The 22,976-nt window shown below is 41.3% G+C and overlaps 1 protein-coding gene across 2 annotated transcripts in view; it reads left to right on the top strand.

Annotated features, from left to right (window-relative positions):
- stip1 (stress-induced phosphoprotein 1) overlaps nt 1–22,094 on the top strand; it is a 33,444-nt gene extending 11,350 nt beyond the window's left edge. For both annotated transcript variants that reach the window (XM_043682594.1, XM_043682595.1), the window contains exons 5-14: nt 5,103–5,265; nt 5,364–5,490; nt 6,461–6,563; nt 8,582–8,702; nt 8,964–9,060; nt 15,990–16,114; nt 18,569–18,605; nt 19,696–19,799; nt 20,510–20,682; nt 21,650–22,094. In XM_043682594.1, coding sequence (XP_043538529.1) covers nt 5,103–5,265; nt 5,364–5,490; nt 6,461–6,563; nt 8,582–8,702; nt 8,964–9,060; nt 15,990–16,114; nt 18,569–18,605; nt 19,696–19,799; nt 20,510–20,682; nt 21,650–21,722 — 1,123 coding nt within the window. In that variant the 3' untranslated portion in view covers nt 21,723–22,094. The remainder of the gene's footprint in view (nt 1–5,102; nt 5,266–5,363; nt 5,491–6,460; nt 6,564–8,581; nt 8,703–8,963; nt 9,061–15,989; nt 16,115–18,568; nt 18,606–19,695; nt 19,800–20,509; nt 20,683–21,649) is intronic.
- The last annotated feature ends 882 nt before the right edge of the window (nt 22,095–22,976 follow it).

The raw sequence follows: 22,976 nt of genomic DNA, 5'->3' as shown, positions 1-22,976 counted from the left end.
ATCAGAATGTATCATAAACCGAGAGACCATCATCAAATCTCACCTCAATCTCCTTTGCTCTCTGCAATACAGTTCTCTAAAATCCCTCATTCCTTGATCCAATCTAGTAAATGTTCATTTATATTTCTCATGGATCCTGACATGCGTAGTATTCATTAATGGTTTGTGCAGACCCAAACCTTCTATGTTTATGTAATGTTACCATGCTCTGGCAATTACACAATAACGTCACCCTGATTCCAGGAATTCTCCTAATCAGTGATAGCTTCCTTTGATGCCAGGCTTTGTGATATCTTCGAACTGCAGGTTCCACCAACAATGAAATCAAATCAGTGTTTTAACCAATGAATTACAAAATTGAGCATCTCATGTTGTTCTCAGTTATCTGTGAGAAATTCACATGTCTCTCAGAGCGGAGTGACGCCTTTATCGTGGATCCGAGTTGATTTCCAACGACTGTTTTGTTTAATTTCTTACTTTCTGCTCACCACTGTGACATTGTCTAACTTGCTCAGTTTCCAATACCAGGCCACACTGTCTTTATCATTTTATTGTTACTTCTTGTTCCTATATTGTTACTATTGTTACTGACTCTCTAAATGAGATTTGCACAGCTAAACATCCCCTGGAAATTGCCTGCCTTTAGGGCAGGAGCTTAAATGAGGTGATAATGATGCAATATGTTCCATCACTAGAGTAAAAGTCACCGAATTGTGGTCACTGTCCCCAAAGTGCTCACCTACCTCTAATTCTAACACCTGGCCTGGTTCATTACCCAGAACCAAATCCAGTATGGCCTCACCTCTTGTTGGCTATCTACATATTGTGTCAGGAAACCCTCCTGCACACATTGGACAAACACTGACCCATCTAACGAACTTGAGCTATAGTTTTCCCAATCAATATCAGGAAAGTTAAAGTCCCCCATAACAACCACCCTATTACTTTCACTCTTCTCTTGAATCATCCTCGCAATCCTTTCTTCTAGTTTGGGAGAACTTAATGTTAGCTACAGAATTTATTTGAAGTAACTTGGGATGCTAGTTAATATCTGACTTACACGTGTTTAGTACTGTTCTGGCTTAATTTCAACTCCATGACTTTGTAATGTGGAGTTAAGATCTGTTGAAGTGAGTACTATGCAGTGGATATTGAATGAAGTCATACCAGCTTATGTCCTCCCTGCAACAAATGGCAAGTTTTGGTGCCCTTATCACACTTTCTCCCATTCTGAAGATGCACAAAGGATGTTCCTAATAGTGGGGAGTCCAGAACCAAGGGTCATATTGTAAGGATAAGTGATAAACCTTTTTAGGACTGGGGTGAGGAGAAATCTCTTCACCCGAAGAGTAATCAACCTATAGAATTCATTAGCTCAAAGTGGTTGAATTTAAAACATTGTTTTCAAGAAGGAGGTAGATATAGATCTTGTGGCTAATGGGATCAAGGGGTATTGGGGGGGGGGAGGATTAGGATTTTGAGCTCTGTGATCAACCATAGTCATATTGAACGGTGGAACAAGCTTGAGGGGTCAAATGGCTACTGCTGCTGTCTGTGTTTCTATGCTGAACTTCAGCAATACCGTTCCATGTGTTTCAAGGAATAACAAGGAAATGATGTTGGCAGGCAAATAATTGCCTATTAATGTAGAATTTAAACATTGCTAAAAAGTGACATGAAGTTTTTAGACTTTGACTTACACTCATTCCTCAAAATTGCGACACAGGAAATTAGATTTGAAAGGGACCAATAATTTATGAAGCATGAAGGTGGTGCTGATTGATTGATATGGGGAAGTAGCAGGATCTCTTAATTGTCAACCTTAGTTAGCTAACTGAACTAAGATCAGGTAGGCTGACTGGTCAAGACATTGCCATGAGGAATGCAGCAGGGATTGGAAGACTCCATACACTCTCTTCAATGAAGATGGTGCAGTGTATTTTTATAATGCACTAGAAATCGAGCCATGCTACTCCCAGAGTCATCACCAAAGTTAAAGGTTCGATTAAAATACATAGAATGCCTCAATCTTCCTGACTTTTAGATCCACGTTAAGAGGAAGCGTAGGACTGGGGTGAGGAGAAATCTTCCCCATATCAATCAATCAGCACCACCTTCATGCTTCATAAATTATTGGTCCCTTTCAAATCTAATTTCCTGTGTCGCAATTTTGAGGAATGAGTGTAAGTCAAAGTCTAAAAACTTCATGTCACTTTTTAGCAATGTTTAAATTCTACATTAATAGGCAATTATTTGCCTGCCAACATCATTTCCATGTTTCTGCATTCGACAATGATTGCTACAGATTATTTATTCCAAATAGATTCTAGGTACAGGTGAACAATCATGAACTATTAACCATAATGAAGTTAAAAGCTTAACCCACTTTATAAAATTCCTCCTACACTCATGTAGACAGACACAAAAGCTTGAAGGCAGTTCAAGTGTCCCTGTCCATAGGGTTTGTTGAGATAATCAGTTTTTGTTTTTTGGCTTGACAGACTTGCTGTGCCTTGATCCTCCTTCTCCAGGTACTTTCTCTTGTTTGTAGGAGGCACAGAGCAACTGGGTGACAGTTGTAACATTATTTTATATACTGGTCAAAAGCCAAGTTTAAAGTAACTAATGAGGTGAGGGATAAACTGGCTTTTTACAGGCTTGGGTGTTTTGGTTGCAGAAAAAAGGGCAGTTTCTTTTTTGGATGATTTGGGGTACCAGTGTTGGACTGGGGTGTACAAAGTTAAAAATCACACGACACCAGGTTATAGTCCAACAGGTTTATTTGGAAGCACTGGCTTTCGGAGCAACGCTCTTTCATCAGGTGGTTGTGTACAGTCCCACCTCCACCTGATGAAGGAGCAGCGCTCCGAAAGCCAGTGCTTCCAAATAAACCTGTTGGACTATAACCTGGGGTTGTGATTTTTATTTTCTCTTAAACTTTTGGAGATCTGGTGGTTTCTGACCAATGACCTCCACAAGCTGTTCAGCCATCTGGTAGCCATTCGCTGTTGTTGGTAAGCTGAAGGTCTTCAGTCATTGACAATTCTACAGATTTATTAACTTCTTGTTGCTGGCCAAATCATTGTTCATACCCTGTATCCAGCTTGTCTGTAGTAACTTCCCCCACTACTTTAACAAATAGCAGTGTAAACAGTACTTGCAATGAATGTCAGCAGGTAACTTTCTTTTTAAAATCCTTTCACAGTCCTTAGTTTTTATCACAGTCCTTTTCCCATTTCAGTTCAAAGTATGGGCAAGTTCTTTTTGCCAACACAGGTAGTGTCCTTTGTTTGTATATGTAGCCTCTAGTACATAAGAGAGAACACTTATTTGCAAACCCAATGATTAAATTTTGTTTTGGTATAATTCTTAGCACCGTCTGGATTTGTTTTGTAAGTGTTGTTGAATAATCAAATTACATCTAGTGCTGGTTGTTAACCCTGACGTGTTTAGGTAAATCTGATAAAAGGACAGTAGTAGCATACTCAACATGTGCAGTTAATATAGTTTTTAATACCTCTATTGACACCAAAATAAATGGTGTTGCCTTAGAATCACGTCTAGGCATAACTGTTGTCAACTTGTTAACTTGGTGCTAAGATGGAGCAAATCAGAACTGCCCTGCGTGATAATGTCAATCCTGATTTAAATCCTCACTTGCTGTATATCATGCAGTCTCATGTACCTGTGACCACCATGTTTGACCTCTCTGGTGCCCAGTCCACCTCCCTCCTGGAATGAGGAGGTTTCTCAAAGGTTTGAGCAACAGCTGATGTTAGCCATTAAAATACACAAGTAATATTGTTCACTAACAGGATGCTGCCATCGAGCCAAAAAGATATTCTGTGTACCATGCAAATAAGTAACGCGATGAGTTTCGCTGCCAAAGTGTGCAACAATTGGTGGAATATGTCAAATAATACATTCCTTTGACTGTCCTTGGTACAGCAGTGTTTTAACAGTACACGAGCAGTCCATGCTTACAAATTTCAGAACACAGTAGCCAGAATCAGGTGTGATTCTGCTATTCAACATCCTTTTACTTAACAATCTTGACTGTACTAAGAATTGCACTGGAAACTAATTTTGGAATCGTTCGAACTTAGTACATTTTATCTGTATGCATGAGAGGCTACATTCTCACAACCATTTTCCGTGTGGGAAAAGGGGTTTGTGTATACGTTTGTAGCTTTTTAAATCTATGCAATGTCCTGACCAGTTGGTCTGTGTACCTGATCTGAATTTAATCAGGTAGCTAAGATTGACAGGTAACAAATCCTGCTGCATCCCTATGCTAGCCGTCGCACAACCAATCAGTGCCCTCTTCTCATGCTATGTAAATTACTGATCCCTTTTGAAATTTGGTTCTTTCATCTCAGAGGAGAAAGTGAGGTCTGCAGATGCTGGAGATCAAAGTTGAAACTTTATTGCTGGAACAGCACAGCAGGTCAGGCAGCATCCAGGGAACAGGAGATTCGACGTTTCGGGCACAGGCCCTTCTTCAGGAATGAAGAAGAAGGGCCTGTGCCCGAAACGTCGAATCTCCTGTTCCCTGGATGCTGCCTGACCTACTGTGCTGTTCCAGCAATAAAGTTTCAACTTCTTTCATCTCAGTCCTGACAAGTGAAAGTTGAAAAGTTTAGACTGTGTCTCTTTTTAGTGATGTTGGCAAATAAGCCATTAATTTTCAGCCAACTACATAAGAGGGTTCTACTTCACTGCGTAGTTGGGATCTCCATGCTGTGTGGGGTGGGGGGTGAGTGGGGGAAGGTTCAGTCAGTGTTCGAATTGTAATTAGACTGCAGGGCTGCAGTGAGGAGGCAGGAGAATGATACGCAGTGAACTAATTGAGAGTTGATGTAGACTTGATGTGCCAAATGGTAGTCTCCTGTGCCATGGCCGAATGGGATCCTGAGAATTCGGTTTGACCTATTAACGATGTTGTGCCTAAATAGCCTTAAAAAATTTCAAACTCTGTAGTATTTAAGAAAAGTACAAAGACAAAAGACTTCCAGTTGTTTCTTCCAGTTGGGAGCAAAGTGTAGGTTGTTGAAGGAATAAATGAATGCAGTATAAGCAGCTGGTGTCTTTTACTTTCTTAGGAGACTGCAAGATCCTAGAATTATGACAACTTTAAGTGTTCTGCTTGGAATTGATCTTCAAGGAGCAGAGGAGGAAGAGGAAGAGACTCCAGCTCCACCTCCACCCAAGAAGGAAACCAAACCCGAGTCAATGGAGGAGGAACTCCCTGAAAATAAAAAAAAGGCATGATGCTGTTGAAAGGGGCACCTGGAATTCAGTCAAGTTTTTTTTTTCTCTCATTCAGGCTGGTGCTGTTCTAAATATGTTCCTTTAATCTTTAGGCATTGAAAGAGAAGGAATTGGGCAACAATGCCTATAAGAAGAAAGACTTTGAAACGGCGTTAAAGCATTACGAGCAGGCTGCTGAGTTTGACCCTACGAGTATGACCTATTTAACCAACAAAGCAGGTGAGGGTTACAGTGAATTGTATTTGGCTTTGTTTTCCTTTTGAAGGTGCTTTATCCACAGCATCTGGTGGGTTAGAAGTTTTACGCAGTGCTTTTATTTCCTTATCCTTGAAGCACTGGTTTGATTCACTTACATTTAGCCTTTTATTTTTCTATTTTAAGTAAATAATTCCCAAGTCGCCACTGGAGTGAAATTTATTCAAGTTAGGAGTTGAATCCAATTCTGCAGGTAATGCATTCTTGCCAGCTGGCTCATGGGAAAGCCTAGTTAAAGATTTTGACAAACTGGTAGCATCCTGTATTGTGTTTCAGGAGAACGTCACTGGTCTGCTTCCTTGGGTATTGTTTGATGTTGGAGCTACTTTTGTAAAAAAAAAATGGAAAGATGTCCAACCAGTCATTTAGTTGTTTAGACACTGTGATAGAATAAGATGCGTAATCCTTTGTACATTGAATTTTTTTGCTCCTCTTACCCTTTCCTGAACCTCATTTTCCTTGTGTTTTAAGTGAAAGTCGGATGTTCACTTAGGAGTTGAGGGGAAAGAGACGTGGAAGTTTTCTTTAAGCTATTCCAGTCTAATTAACTTTCCCATGTTTTGAGATAGCAATACTGGATACCTGTTTGTCCAATCCCTCTTTAAGTCAGTGCACTGTATGAAAAGATCGAAACACAGGAGAGGAAATTATTTGCTTCCTGTCTTTTTTTTTCTTTGAGAAAGGGTGCTTGCCTTGGAACATAGGACTCCTTTTGGTTCATCATGTCTGTGCTGCTTTGTGCTATCACCAACACATCTTTTTCCCCCCACAGCTCTGCAACTTCTTTCAGCTAATAATCTGATTCTCTATTGAAAGCCAAAAATGAATCTGCCTCCGCTGCATGCAGTCAGGCAGTGCATTCAAGTTCTAACCGCTTGGTATTTTTAACTAGTTTTTTCCGAGGAATATCTCCTGAAATATTCTATCCTTGCAGCTGTGTACTTTGAACAAAATGAATTTGAGAAATGCCGCGAAATCTGTGAAAAAGCTATTGAAGTAGGACGGGAAAATCGTGAAGATTACAGGCAAATTGCAAAGTAAGTAATCCATGTGTCTAGTCGACATCATTTGTCTAATAAGGTATATTACAAACTCGTGCCGAACTCAATATAAGAGAGCATGTCACTGTAAAATTCTGAAGCTTTACCAACCGGTCACTGATTTTTATGTCTTGAATCAATATCGCCTTTTAGACCTAGTTTATCATTTTCAGCAACGTTTGAAGTGAATGCCACCACTAAGTGGAGCACTACACATACAAAATGAGAGCACTGCATGGCTGTGTAACACCAGTGACAAAGTTACAACACCCGAAGCAGACAACGCCCGGTGGTTGCGAGGCTAACACTCTGTCCTGGAGCAGTTAGATTTTTGTCAATGTTTTGACCCATGCACAGATGGCTTCCACGCTCCTTAACAATTGATACAAAAACTGCCTGTAACCCTTAGAATCCAGAACAAAGTCCAAAAGCGGGGGAAGTTCTGTTCAGGAAGATTTAGATTTTACAGAACTTAACTCACTGAAACTATTTGTGTGCACAATTTTTCTTTAGCTTTGGCAAATAGGACAAAGCAGAATCCACAGAATCTACAAGTAAATGAAGGGCAAAAGAGTAACTAGGGAGAGAATAAGGCCCCTTAAAGATCAATGAGGCCGTCCATGTGTGGAACCAAAGGTAATGGGTGAAATCCTAAACATATTTCATAGAATCCCTACAGCGTGAAAGCAGGCCTTTCAACCTATCAAGTCCACACCAACCCTCTGAAGAGCATCCCACCCAGACCCAAAGGGCCAGCGAACTGCGGATGGTCCTTAAATTAGAAAAATGAAAAATCTTGCATTTCAGTAAGGCAGACCAGGACAGTTAATGTAGGGCCCTGGTGAGTATTGTTGAACAGAGACACAGAGGTACAGGTATGTAATTCCTTCAAAGTGGTGTCACAGGTAAGCAGGGTAGTGAAGAAGGCATTTGGCATGTTTCTCTTCATTAGTTAGAGCATTGAGTATAGAAGTCGGACATTATCTTACAGCTGTAAAAGACATTGGTGAGGCCATATTTGGAGTACTGTATACAATTCTGGTCTCCCTGCTGTAGGAAAGATGTTATTACACTGTAAAGATGTAAAAAAGATTTCCAAGGATGTTATGGAGACTGGAAGGCTTGAGTTATATGAAGAGACTGGATAGGCTGGGATATCTTTCCCAGGAGCAGAGGATGCTGAAGGGTGACCTATTAAGAGTTTTATAAAATCCTGATGGCCATACTAGCCGAGGTCATCTTCTCAGATGGGGGAATTCAAAACTAGAGGACATAAGTTTAAGGTGAGAAGGAAAGATTTAAAAAGGACCTGAGAGGGGGCAACTTTCCACAGAGGGTGGTACGTGTATGGACCAGGCAGCCAGAGGAAGTGGTACAATCATAACATATATTTAAAAGGCATTTGGACAGGTACATGGTTAGGAAAGGTTTAAATGGATATGGGCCCACCACAGGCAAATAGAACTAGTTCAATTTAGGAAACTGGTTCAGTGGATGAGTTGAGCTGAAGGCCCTGTTTCCATGCTGCATGACTCTGACTCTATCCTCCAAATGGGCATAAACTGTGCCTTGATTAAGGCTGTTTTGATGGTGGATAGATACCTGATTGGTGAAGTTCAAACACATCTCAAAATCTCGGATGTGCCGAGCCAATTGAGGGAAGAATCAATAAGTAACAGGCGTTTCCTGAGGAGAGGTATGTCTTTCAGATCACTGTTAGCATGGGCTCCACGAGAGGAAACTGAACAGACTACAGTTGAAGGTTAAGGGCGAAGAGCATAATTGTTTTGCTTTTAAAACTAATTGTTCCTGTTTAACCTTGAGTCAGAGGTATTGGTAATCCATAGTATCCTATTGGGTTGTGGTGATTAAGTTTCATGGTCTTCATCCTGGTTTGCATAAACAATTTTGTGATTGTGATTTAATTGCACCTTGGGCGAAGGGAGCAAAATATGCAAATGATGCCAACTTCTCAGTATTGCCCACGTAACTGCATTTTGTTCACATTCTTTCAGGGCATACGCACGAATTGGAAACTCCTACTTCAAGGAAGACAAGTACAAAGATGCTGTTCACTTCTACAACAAGTCTCTTGCAGAGCATAGGACTCCTGACGTCTTAAAGAAATGTCAGCAAGTGAGTGTTCCCTGTCTTAACTTGTTCTTGGAAGGATTTCTGAAGAAAGATGCCTGAGCAGGCAGATGTATTTATACCTCCTGATCCAGGCCAGGGAATATTGCAAGCCCCAAGTCTGTAGCTCTGAGGCAGTAATACAAAGCACTGAGCCACCATGCCTTTCTTCTGCTTTACTGGGATTCCTATAGTGATATCAATATCTGTTTATGCATTTTGTCCAGTTTTCTTCTGGGCTTTATTTTCTAAATAACTCTCTTGTAGGCTGAAAAGATCCTAAAGGATGCAGAGCGAGCAGCTTACATCAATCCTGAGCTTGCCCTTGAAGAAAAGAATAAAGGCAATGAATCCTTCCAGAAAGGTAACATCACATTAACGATTAGGTTTTGCAGATCTTAAAGTGCAGTAAGAGTAGGGTGTAACTGGAATGTGTTTCATTCCTTCGTTCTTAAGATTGTTTTGTAAATTGGAGTAATCCTATAGCAGTAATATTTTGGCACCAAAGGGTGCATCAGCAGAGTTGGGTATATAGTTAGTGTATGGCCCCTTGCTGAGAAATTTGTATCATCGATAGCCACAGGTGAGGTGCAGGAAGACTGGAGGTTGGCTAATGTGGTGCCACTATTTAGTAAGGAAAGGCCAGGGAACTACAGGCCAGTGTGCCTGACATTGGTGTTGGGCAAGTTGTTGGAGGAAATCCTGAGGGACAGGATTTCGTGTATTTGGAAATGAAAGGACTGATTAGGGATAGTCAGCATGGCTTTGTGCATGGAAATCATGTCTCATGTGATTGAGTTTGTTGAAGAAGTAACAAAGAGGATTAATGAGGGCAGAGTGGTAGACGTGATCTATATGGACTTCAGTAAGGCATTCGACAAGGTTTCTCATGGGAGGCTGGTTCTCCCTATAAAATACAGGGAGAACTAGCCATTTGGATACAGAACAGGATCAAAGGTAGAAGACAGAAGGTGGTGGAGGAGGATTGTTTTTCAGACTGGAGGCCTGTGACCAGTGGAGTGCCACAACGATCGGTGCTGGGTCCACTACTTTTCTTCATTTATACAAATGATTTGGATGTGAACATACGAGATATGGTTAGTGGGTTTGCAGATGACACCAAAATTGGAGGTGTAGTGGACAGTGAAGAAGGTACCACTGAGTACAAAGGGATCTTGATCAAATGGACCATTTGAGTGGCAGATGAAGTTTAATTTAGATAAATGCAAGTTGCTGCATTTTAGAAAGGCAAATCAGACCAGGGTGTATACACTTGCTCAGGTCCGAGGGAGTGTTGCTAAACAGAGACCTTGGAGTGCAGGTTCATAGTTCCTCAAAAGTAGAGTCGCAGGTAGATAGGATAGTGAAGAAGGCATTGGTAGGCTTTCCTTTATTGGTCAGAGTATTGAGTTTCGGAGTTGGGAGAAGATGTTGTGGCTGTACATAATGTTGCCTAGGCCACGTTTGGAACATGGTGTGCAGTTCTGGTCTCCTTCCTATCGGAAGGATATTGTGAAACTTGAAAGGGCTCAGAAAAGATTTACAAGGATATTTGGAGGGTTGGAGCTATGGGGAATGGCTGAATAGGCTGGGGCTATTTTCCCTCGAGCATCGGAGGCTGAGGGGTGACCTTATAAAGGTTTATAAAACCTTGAGCATGGATAGGGTCAATAGAAAAGGTCAGTTCCCGGGGGGGGGGAGGAGAGAGAGAGAGAGACCAGAACAAAGACAATTACGCACAGGAACAGGCCCTTCAGCCTGCCAAGCCTGCACCGATCCAAATCCTCCATCTCAGCCTGTTGCCTTTTTTTGTATCCCTTTGTTCTGAATCTGTCTGTATGCCTTTGCTCCCTGCCCATTCATCTATCTGTCTAGAGTGACGCTATCGTGCCCACCTTTTTTGATTCCCCACAGTATGGAAACAGGTCATTTGGCCCAAAAAGTCCACACCAACCCACCAAACCAGTGAGAGGGGAAAGATAGAAAAGAGATCTAATGGGCAACATTTTCATGCAGAGGGTGTGAGCTTCCAGAGGAAGTGGTACAATGGCAACATTTAAAAAGTGTCTGGATGGGTATATGAATGGGAAGGGTTGAGAGGGATATGGGCCAAGTGCTGGCAAATGGGACTTGATTAAGTGAGGATATCTGGTCGGCATGGACGAGTTGGATCAATGGTTCTGTTCTATCCTGTATACCTCTGACTCTATCTTGAAAACAAGAGACATTTATCTGAGCTTTAAAATAATTCCAAAACCCAATTTCCTGGCTTTTTGACCTGCATGTCACATACCAGCCTGTTGTGGTGTTACTTTGCCTCGTACCTCTTGTGACACACCATGATGCTATCTGTGTTGGTGTTCTCAACTGCACCTCCCCAGTACATTTTAGACTGAAGTTTGTTGTATCCGTCAAAGTTGCTGATGTTCCACCTTGAAAGTTTTTAACCTTTTCCCCCAGAATGTATTTCAGCCTCTTAAATATGTTTGCTTTAAGTTGGGTAACCGTCTTTTCACAAGGCTATCTAAACTCTGAACAGCAAAGATGGAATTTCAATCTCTGTTCAAACTGGTTTGTTTAAAGCCCCACAGTTTTGCAGCCTAGGGTTTTTTTGGTGTGCCATCTGCATTTCCATTTGGTGGGTTCTTTGTTCTTAAAAATAATGCACCTTCACGTGGTTTTGCACACCAAAAATCATGGGAGCCAGAAATTGCTCCAAGATGTCCTCCACTTAACACCAAAGATGCCAAATCCTAAATACCCTTAGCAGTTCTGGACAGAGGTGGTAATATAGGTTTTATGGTGCCATTTTATGACAGCATGTGGAACAGAAGGGAAGGTCAGGAAAAAAGTTGAAGATGGTTTAGGTGGCAGGGGAGAACTTAGCAATCAAAGGCGTCATTGACCAATTCTGTAGTGTGTTGGCTGTAGGGAAGACATGAAGCATTGATTCAGTGTGGGTATGAATAGCTGGATAAAGATCCACTCTGACTGACAAAGCAAAAACAAGAAAAAAAATGGCACAGAGATGAGAAGGAAAGTAAATATTAAAATGGAGGACAGCATTCATGGTCTGAAGTGAACTCCATATTGAGTCCTGAAGGCTGTGAAGGGTCTAAGTGGGAAAATAAGGTCCCAGTCCTCCAACTCCAAATGTGCATATGAGAGCAAGGTGGTATACTGAGGTGGTACCTGACTGGAATGTTGCGTCATGCTTGCAGACTGAGCAGAGGTCTTCTATAAAGCTTGATGGCTCAATCTTTAATTTAACCTTGCCTTCTAATCATTTTCCCACATCCTTCTCAGACACTTGCTCCTCTCGAGCAGATCTGAGTGTCTCCAGCTCTTTGTTTTCACTTCAAACTTACAGCCTCGACAGTATTTTGCCTACGTCTAAATAGCTTCAGCTGATGTCACTGAATAAGTTGACCCTATGTTTGTCTTTAAAACAAACCTTCACCAATTAGACATAACAAGCACCAGGTAACTCTGATATATGCCATAGAGATGTACAGCACGCAAACAGATCATTAGACATAGAAGCAGGAATTAGGCCATTCAGCCCATTGAGTCTGCTCCACCATTCAATCATGGCTGATAAGTTTCTTAACCCCATTCTCCCGCTTTCTTCCCCTAACCCTTTATCCCCTTTACAATCAAGGACCTATCTATCTCCATCTTAAATATACTCAATGACCTGGCCGCCACAGCCTTCTGTGGCAGTGAATTCCATATGTTCACCATTCTCTGGCTGAAGAAGTTTCTCCTTATCTCTGTTCTAAAGGGTCTTCCCTTTACTCTAAGGCTGTGCCTTCTGGTTCTAACCTCTCCTACCAATGGAAACACCTTCCCAACATTCACTCCAGGCCATTAAGTATTCTTTAAGTCGCAGTTGGAACCCCCTCTCATCCTTCTAAACTCATGTTAAGCGGTTCATTCCTGGGACTATTCTTGTGAATCTACTCTGAACACACTCCAGGGCCAGTATATCCTTCCTGAGATATGGGACCAAAGACTGCAAATAGTATTCCTGACCAGAACCTCAGAAGTACAACCCTGCTTTTATATTCAAGTCTTTTCAAAATAAATGTCATCATTGCATTTGCCTTCTTAACTACTGACTCAACCTGCAAATTTTACTTTGAGAGAATCCTGGGTTAAAACTCCCAAGTCTCTTTGTACTTCAGACTTCTGAACTTTCTCTCCATTTAGAAAATCGTCCATGCATCTATTCTTCCAACTAAAGTGCATGACTTCACTCTTTCCCACATTGTACTCCATCTGCCACTTCTTTGCCCACTCTCCGAACCTATCCAAATCCTTCTGCAGCAATCTACATCTCCCTCAACCTATCTTTGTATCATCGGCAAACTTAGCCAGAAGGTCCTCAGTTCCTTCATCGAGATCATTAATGTATCAAATGAAAAGTTGTGGTCCCAACACTGAGCCTTACAGAACACCACTTGTCACCGGCTGCCACTCTGAGAAGGATCCTTTTATCTCCACTCTGCTTTCTGCCACGCAGCCAAGCTTCTATCCACACTAGCACCTTGCCTCTGACACCTTGGCCCCTTGTCTTACTCAGTTAGCTTCCTGTGTGACACCTTGTCAAAGGCCTTCATGAAGTTCAGGTAGATGACGTCTATTGATTGACCTTGGTCTAACCTGCTCATTATTTCCTCAAAGGATTCTATCAGATTTGTGAGGCATGACCAAAATCCTGCTGACTCTGCCCTATTTTACCATACGTTTTCCAAGTATTCAAAAATCCCCTCCTTCATGACGGATTCCAGGATCTTAGCCATGACCAACGTTGGGCTATTGGTCTGCAATTTTCCGTGTTCTGACTTACTACCTTTTTTTTAGACAGGCTGGAAGAACACTACATGCCAGACAGCATCACGAAGTGCCAAAGTCAACATTTTGGGTGTAACCCTTGTTCAGAAGTGTGGTTGGGTTTGGGAGGAGCTGCAGATAAAGGGGGAGGTGGGGGCAGGGTGGTGAAGTAGGGATAGATGAAGGCCACCAAAACCCCCAGGTACCTTCCCCTGCAACCAGATAAGATGCAAAACTTGCCACTATGCCACCCCCCTCCCCTCCATCCAGGGCCCCAAACAGTCCTTCCAGGTGAGACAGAGGTTCACCTGCCTCTCCTCCAACCTAGTTTACTGCATCAGGTGCTCCCAATGTGATCTTCTCTACACTAGGGAGACTGAGCGTAAACTTAGGGGATGGTTCACCAAGCATCGCAGCCGGGTCCACAGGGACCAGACCTCCCATTTCAATTCCCCCAACAAGTCCCTTTCTGACATGACCATCCTTGGCCTCCTGCATTGCCAAAACAAACCACAGTACATATTGGAGGAACAACACCTTCTCTTCCACCAGCCCGGAGCACTCAACATTGAGTTCTCAAATTTCAAATAGCCTCCCTTCCCATCCCTCTCCCTGGTTGACTTCTGTACATCCTGATGCTGCTTGGCTTGTTGTGTTCTTCCAGCATCCTACCTGTCTACTTTGGATTTTATCTACAGTTTTTATTTCTTACTCCCTTTTAAGCAGGAGTGTCACCGTTGACTCTTCGGTCCAACTTGTCCATACCAACCAGATATCCTAAATTAGTCTCATCCCATTTGCCAGCATTTTGTACGTATCCCTCTACATCCTTCCTATTCATATACCCATCCAGATGCCTTTTAAATGTTGTAATTACATCAGTCTCCTTCTCTTTCTCCGACAGATCATTCCATATACACGCCACCTTCTGTGTTAAACAGCTGCCCCTTAGGTCCCTTTAAAATCTTTCCCCACTCACCTCAAACCTGTGCTGTCTAATTTTGTACTTTCCAATCCTGGGACAAAGACCTTGGCTATTCATCTTATCTGTGCCCCTCATGATTTTATAAACCTCTGAGGTAGCCCCTCAACCTCTGACATTCCAGGGAAAATAGCCCCAGCCTATTCTGCATTTTCCTATAGCTCAAACCCTCTGACCCTGATCCTTGTAAATCTTTTCTTCACCCTTTCAAATTTCACAACATCTTTCTTATAGTGGGGAAACCTGAATCGAACGCAGTATTCCAAAAGTGTCCTCACCAACTTCCTGTACAGTTGCAGCATAACGTCCCAACTCCTATACTCAATGCACTGACCAGTAGTGTCAAGCGTACTAAACTCCTTCACATACCTGTCTACCTGCAAATCCAGTTTCAGGAACTGAATTTCAAAAATCTAGTATACAGCCACACGAATGGTTAGGAAGTGAGTTGTTGCCGTTACCGTAATGGGAATGGAATTTTAAATAGTAATGTTTTGCTAGAGTTGTACAGGTATTGGTAATGCGACATCTGGAGTCCTGTGCACTTTTGTCATCTCATGAAAAAGAGAGAGATTCAATAGAAGCAGTTCAGAGAATGGCTCTTAAAAGATCATTTTGTATGCTTTGATTAAAGCTGAGGGATTGGACATGGTGAGTGCTGGACATTTCTTGGAGTCACAGTTTAAAATATAAGCCGTCTCCCATTTAAGGTGGCAATGAGAATTTTGATGGCAAGTCTTTGGAGCTGTCTTCCCAGCTCTAAAGACAAGGTCTTTGAGATTATTTTTTTAAAGGCTGAGGTGAATATTCCCATGTTTGTCAGGATTGTCAGGGATAAGGTGGAATGTGATGGTAAGGCCACAATTGGATCCGTCATGATTTTACTGAATGGTGGAACAGGCTTGAGGGGCTAAATGACCTTTTGCTCTTAAATTGTTTGCTAAGGTATTAATAATTGGAAGTATATCTGCTAACATAGTTACCATTCATTTAATTTATATGGTCACTCAAATAGGAGCAGATTCAATTTGTGGTGTCCACCAACTTTCAAACTTGTGACATCTGGAAACAGCCCACAGACAGCAGTTGAATACCAAATCCAAGGAAATGGTGTAAGAATTACTGTTCCCTGCAGTAATTCATGTTGCCTGTCCCAAATTGCTCTTTGAGTGGTTTACTATAGCACTGTTACAATTACTTCTATTTATCATTGAGTAACTTTGTTACCTTTTTAATGGAGCTCTGCAAAGCTTTTCGTTTTATTTCACGTTTTAGACTGGATGATGTGTGAAAAGCAATTACTGGTATGTTGAAAACAGATGTTTTCAAAGAGCCTGTGTTTTTAGTGCTCAAGGAGTGTCAACCATACCTATAATTTAAAGGCTACATGTTTGTAATGTGTCTGCGCATGATGTGCATTTGTCCCTCTGAAGTATGGAATGTAATGTATGGTGACCCTCTTATTTTAATCACAGGTGATTACCCACAGGCAATGAAACATTACTCAGAAGCAATTAAACGCAATCCTACTGATGCTAAACTCTACAGTAATCGAGCTGCATGCTACACCAAGCTCTTAGAATTCCCACTGGCTCTGAAGGTAATAATACTACATGAAATAATTTTACAACTGTTAATCATGCAAGGCCCCCAGCTGTGTTTGGTAACTTTGGAATAGAGTAGCACAAAAACAGGAATACACAGTTATTCTCCACTCTGTGCTTAATTAGTCATGAGGATGTTTGGTAGGGTTGATATGGTGAAACTGTTCCCACTTGTGAATCTGTCGAGTTCGAGGGTGGGAGGCAGAAATACAATGTAACCAATACAAATAATAGAGTTCACTTCATATCAACTGAGAGAATGAGGATCCATTGTCTAGTGGAGTGACTGTAATATATGGTGATGCATTGAACTGGAGGGTTATGTTTAAGGAGGATGTGTCACTAGTGGATTGTGGGGAAACTTAGAATTGAGTACAGAAGGAGGCCATTTAGCTCTATCTCTATCCAAGTGTCTCAATTCAGGAACAAGAGAATGGCACTTTCTTCCTTTGTAGGTAATTATCTTGATTCCCTTTTGAAAGCGTGAATTGAACCTGTCTCTACCACACTCCTAAGCAATACATTGTAGATCCCAACTATTCATTGTCTTTGGCTTCATGTCTCCTTTGCTGCTTCAGCCAATTACTTTAAACTTTTGTGCCATTGCATTCTTGATCCTTTTGTGAATGGTAAGTTTTTCCCTGTCTAGCCTGTCCAGACCCCACATTTTTTGAATAGCTTTTATCATACCTCCCTCTTTTCGTCATCATCACCACTCTAAGGAAAATAGTCCCAACTTCCCTTGTCTATCTTAATAACTGAAATTCCTCATCCATGGAGCACATGTTTGTGAATCTTTTCTGAACTCTCTGCAGTGTCTTTCACATCTTTCCTAATGCATCACAATAAGATGGATGCAGTACTGCATCTGAGACCAAACAAGGTTTTTTTTTTTACAAGTTCAATGTAACTTCCTTACTCTTGCACTCTGCCACTGTTTAATAAAGCTCAGTATACTATAGGCTTCATTAACTACCCCATGATCTGTCATGCCATCTTCAATGATTCATCATCCTATTTACTGTGATGCAATCCATTTCCAGTATTCTGAGAGAAAGTACTGTTGAGAGAATAGACACTTCATTTCCACAAGTTGGCGATCAAACAGCAAGCTTAAGTTGTGGACTGGAGGTGTGTTGCAGTTTGGCCAACTTGTCGCCATTTTGGGCATTATGAGAATACCTGTAATTTTTTTCTGTAACTGAACAGCTTCACAACGTTTGGAACATTGATACCAAGTAACTCATTCCTTGTGATCACTAATATCGGTGCCACATTGAGGGGAAAGAAGAAAAGTGTCTCCCTTGCCAGGGAAGGTTCTCAACTTTCAATGGCCAAACATCCATTGGAGGATAGAGCAAATGCAACAAACACACTCTGAAACGTTCCTTAAACTTCTGTACTGTTCTCCTTATGATTTGCAATACTTCTGGGTTTCCTTAAAATGACATTAGGTTCATGGGTTAGAGACACGTTGGACCAAATAAGGTTCAGTACGTAATTATACATGATTGACTAGTGTTGGCTGAAGGGGGGCATGGGTGGCCAGGGTGGACTAGGAAAGCAGTTGTGGTCACTTTCTGGCAACAGAAAGAGAGGGGGGAGTTTTTTTTTAATTGTTCATTTGCCTTTGCAGTGTAGGTGAATCATCCAACATGTGAACTGAATAGTACATGGTTCAGAAGGCAGAGTGTACACTTCAGTTTGGCAGTTTTCCATTCTAACTAATGCAGTTACTGTCTTTGATAGCCAGTTAACTAAAATACATAATTTAATCTTTTGTTTAGAGAAAGCAAATACTGTATATCTGTATTTAATGAAAGTCAGCAGCCTTAACTAGCTGCTTACGTTAGGATATGGAAAAAACACCTTTATTCACCTGAGTGGCATAATCTAGCTGTGCTGCACGTAAAAGGGTGGAAATGAAAATTGATTATCTAACTCCCTCTGAGGAGTATTGTTTCCTAGTATGAACATACAATAGTTGGAGGTGAAGGATGAGTGATAGGAATACTTTGGAAATTGTTGTTCAAGTGTATTCAGAGATTTTAAAATCTGAAATCTAAGCTATGACACTATTTACTACACCTTGTGAATTTGTTCAGTTTCTGAAGAAATTTAGATATCCCCATAATGCCCAAGGTTGGAGTTTCGTAGGTCTTGAAGATACCAGTCCTTGTGAATAAGAAAATGTTTTAAACTAATTTATATCCAACTAGTTTCTAACTGCGAGCCAGTATGATGATTTAAAAAATTGCAACCTTTTGCATTCATTTAAAATAATGGCTTGGATGATTTTCTGTACTTGCTACATTTCCAATTCATTCAGTATGTATTGAACAATGGCATTTTAATTTCCTGGCATGTCTGAATTTGTGAATCAAACATGAATATTTACTGAAATGTGTAACATGCTGGTAATTTAAGATGCTTTCTAACTTCTGTTACAGGACTGTGAAGACTGTATCCGCCTTGATCCCACATTTCGTAAGTTGTTTTGAATTTGTGGGGCTAATGTGAAAACTCTTATCAATTTAAATGCTATCCCAGATTCATATTAATTTTTAACAGAATGGGAAGAAGTTGAATTATTGGCTGATAACATTTAAATATTAAAAGCTGACTTTTTAACAATTTGCGGCTAACAAATAGTGTAGCTCTTAAGGAAAATTTAATTGAAAGATTATTCTGATTGGTGGCTTTGTCCCCTCTAGGAATATGGCTTCATTAGCATTGGTGATGTTGTGATTTCTCCCAAAGTTACACTCAAGCTGTGTACATACCTAACTGTATACACAGAATCTCTCGTTTTTAGTATTCTGGACATCTGTTTGCTCCTTTCCTGGACAAAATGGGGTCCATTGTAAATCCTTACTGCTGAATCCAGCCTTTTCTCTTTCTGCTATCTCCATGTTGGAGACATATCAATATACCCAAGTGGCAAATGGTTTTGGCTGCTCCAAACTGCTAGGATAGAAGTTAGTTGTGTAGAGTGGCAAGTAAATGTTGAGCCTTTATTGACAGTCCCCACTATCATGAGAAAATTATAAGCTTCAATCTGTGGGAGCTGGTGAGTGAGAGCGTAACGATCCTTGCAGGTAAAACAAGTGTTTAATTCAGGGTTTTTCTCAGACCTGATAAGAGGCTGGATTCAACGTTTTCTTCATTAGATCACGGGACATAGAAAGACACAAAATACAGAGGAATCTCGATTATCCGAAGGACTTGAGCGGGGAGTATTTCGTTCGGTTAATCAAATGATGGATGACATAGTTTAGCCAAGCATCGGGACCTTGCAATCTTACCAGATAATCTGATATTCTATTATATCGGATAATAGATGCACAGAACATTTGAAACTAGGATTGAGCAATAGGCAAAAATCATAGTGAGTGACAGGATCAAGGCTATCATGTCAGTCAGTAAAGCAAAATATTGGCCCTGAATGCCTTTTAATTTCCAAATCAAATGAAAATCCAATTTTGATGATTAATCCTGCAATGAAGGCTGTCTGCTATAAATAGTGTTTAATGTTGCGATTGATCTTAATTCAGTTGCTCTACCTGATTCATTATAGTTAAGGGTTACACAAGAAAAGGAGCAGCCCTTGAAGCGTTGAAGGATTTCTCCAAAGCCATGGATGTTTATCAGAAAGCACTTGAGCTGGACTCTAATTCCAAGGTATGACCAGATCATCTTACAATTCAATTCTTTTTCCATTCACACAGGCTATGATATGAAGTCCAAGAGAGAGGTTTCTCCAGCCATGCAGTTTTAGTAGTGCTGCACATTTTGGTGTTTGACAATGTATTGAAGTAGTGACATGCCTTGACATTCTCTCCATGGAAGACTCACTGTGTGAGCTGGATCGTATGCTTATAGGAGTTAAGGGAGAGTTGTGAGTAAGGTGGTTAAAGTATTGTTCATCTTTGTGTAATTTAGAAACACTTCCCTTTAACTACATCAGAGATGAGAGTGAAAAGTGAGCATTTCATGGGGTTTGTGATGACCTGCAGGATATTTTTGGTTGAGGGGGGGATGGTATTGGGTATTGACTTTTTTTTTTATTGATTCAAGGTTATACAAACCTTGCTCTCTCTGACAAAGACGTGAGTGCTTCCCTTCCAACGCAGCCATTCACATATAAGGGAACCAGCAGCAACTACACCAAGCTGTTGGATTGGTTTAAGCAACTCTCTTGGCAGACGCTGATACTGGTGGGGCCAGAGTAGATGGGTAAGGCAGCAATTGTAGTCATTTTGGCCTAGTCCCCCCCCCTCGTGGGTGGGCCAGTCCTGGAAGTGTGGAACACAGGCTGCAGGCATTCATGGGCAATATTCAGTAACCAGATCCAGCAACCCTACAGATAACTCTTGCCCAAAATTCTTTAGGAAGCTTCTGAAGGTTATCAGCGCTGCCTTATGATGCAGTATAACCGGAACGACACTCCAGAGGAGGTAAAGCGCCGTGCCATGGGTGATCCAGAGGTGCAGCAGATAATGAGTGACCCTGCAATGAGGTTGATCTTGGAGCAGATGCAGAAAGATCCTCAGGCACTAAGCGAGTGAGTATATGTGCTCATATGAAAGACTTGATTGTGTCATAGAATCCCTACAGCGCTAAAAGATGCGTTTGGTCCATCGAGTCCACACTGATCCTCTGAAGAGTTTCCCAACCAGACTAACCCCTCCTGTTCTATCCTATCCCTGTAACTCCATACTTCCCAAGGCTAACCCACCTACCCTGCACAATTTCTGCACAGTATGGGTAATTTAGCATGGCCAATCCACCTAACCTTCACATCTTTGGACTATGGGAGGAAACTGAAGCACCCGGAGGGGAGAATGTGCAAACTCCACACAGGCAGTTGACCGAGTGTGGAATCGAACCTGGGTCCCTGGTGCTGGGGGGCAGCAGTGCTAACCACTGAGCTACTGTGCCACCCACACAAACGTTTTTGTCTTCATTCTCTTGCATGAGTTACATGTTAGATTAGATTCCTTACAGTGTGGAAATAGGCCCTTCGGCCCAACAAGTCCACACCTACTCTCCGAAGAGTAACCCACCCAAACCCATTTCCCTCTGACTAATGCACCTAACACTATGGTCAATTTAGCATGGCCAATTCACCTGACCTGCACACCTTTGGACTGTGGGAGGAAACCAGAGCACCCGGAGGAAACCCACGCAGACACGGGGAGAATGTGCAAACTCCACATGCTGTGGAATCGAACCTGGGATCCTGGTGCTGAGAGGCAGCAGTGCTAACCACTGAGCCACCGTACTGCTCTGTCTGCCTTCCTGAAGCCCATGCAGTGTTTTTAGTGAAATCATTCACTCACATTTCTGTTGCATTATTAAGCTCCATGTTGCAAGTATAAGACCATAAGACATAGGAGTAGAAATAAGGCCATTCGGCCTCCCCATAGAAAGAAGTGAGATAGGGGAGTGAACAGTTGTCACTCTGCTTCATAGCTGAGCCCTATCAGATCTGTACTATTAATGCTTGTTCTCCTTTCCTTCATCCTCAGCCACTTGAAGAATCCTGTTATAGCCCAGAAGATTCAAAAACTCATTGATGTAGGTCTCATCGCAATCCGGTGATGACTCAAGATTTCAGCAGAGATGAAGCTAGGACAGTCTGACAGGAAAAAGCCCTCTGGGGATTTAAGGGAGGGAGGGAAACAGGAGGAAAAAGACACAATTAAAGCAGCCAAAATAAAAAGTGTACAGCATCTCACATTTGTTTTTATTTGTGACATCTGATTATTTTGTGATCTAATGATATTTAGCGCAATCTTGGTGCAAACCTATAGCCTGTGCACTTCTGTAATTTTATTTTTTGTTTTTAAAATGACAATATGAAAGGTGCATCTCTGCTGTTATAACCTTGCAGTAAATGTAGAGATGAAGGGGTTTTCAGATTTTGCAGTTTATTGCATGTGAAGAGTTGCATTAAAGTGTTGTATCCAATTATCTGCGCACCTCTTGTCTTGTTCTGTTTGCTGTACATTTTACAATTTACAGACATAATGTATTCATATATGTAATGTGTGGCATGTTTTGTGTAATCCTCTACATCATTTGGTTGTCTTTTTGACTGTATGGTCTCTCCCTTTCTCTGAATTTTCACAGTGCCTGTACTTTAACACCATTTCTCACATGCAGCTGCTTGGGTAACCAGCAAGTTCTAATTGTACACAACTACCATTTTGTTGGGGTTTTTATTCACCATTGCTTGCCTCCATCTGCCTAAAATGGGAACTGTGTTCAGATCATCTACTGATCGTAATATTCTAGTTTTGAAATATTTGGGCATTTTGTGTTCCCCAAAATGTTTTCTCGCCTTCTAAAGATGGTGGTTTTCCTGAGCTCTTTCCCATAGATACCTTAAGATTTTACCTTGTGATCATTCTTTCAAAGCTTGGAAGTGAGTTTGGACATCAGGATACAAAAGAGAATGGACTCTCTGTCCTTTTAAATGAGTGGAGGTGAATTTGAGTTGTAGGACTTTCATGCTTAATTGAATATTTTGAAATGCTCACACTTCCTATATCTAAGGGGAACTCCATCTGAATTTTTTAACTCCTTCCAAATCAGATTTAGGAAGGATGTATCAACATTGCAGCTGGTGATACTTCATCTCCCTTGTTCCTGTTTTTCTTTAAACTTAGCCAAACAGCTGAATCCACAAGAGACAGTGTGATCTCAATTGGTGTGAATTGGGTTCCTTGTTCTTTTTAATAAGGTGAATATTCTAGATGCTATCTTCCAGAAACCTTACTCCAAGCACAGGATAAATGAAACTGTACCTACTGTTTAAGAATTGTGTAAATGAAATACCGGCAACATCCTTCA

This window comes from Chiloscyllium plagiosum, chromosome 45 (assembly GCF_004010195.1).
Source record: "Chiloscyllium plagiosum isolate BGI_BamShark_2017 chromosome 45, ASM401019v2, whole genome shotgun sequence".
Classification (NCBI taxonomy): domain Eukaryota; kingdom Metazoa; phylum Chordata; class Chondrichthyes; order Orectolobiformes; family Hemiscylliidae; genus Chiloscyllium; species Chiloscyllium plagiosum.
This window is presented reverse-complemented; position numbering and strand designations above follow the sequence as displayed.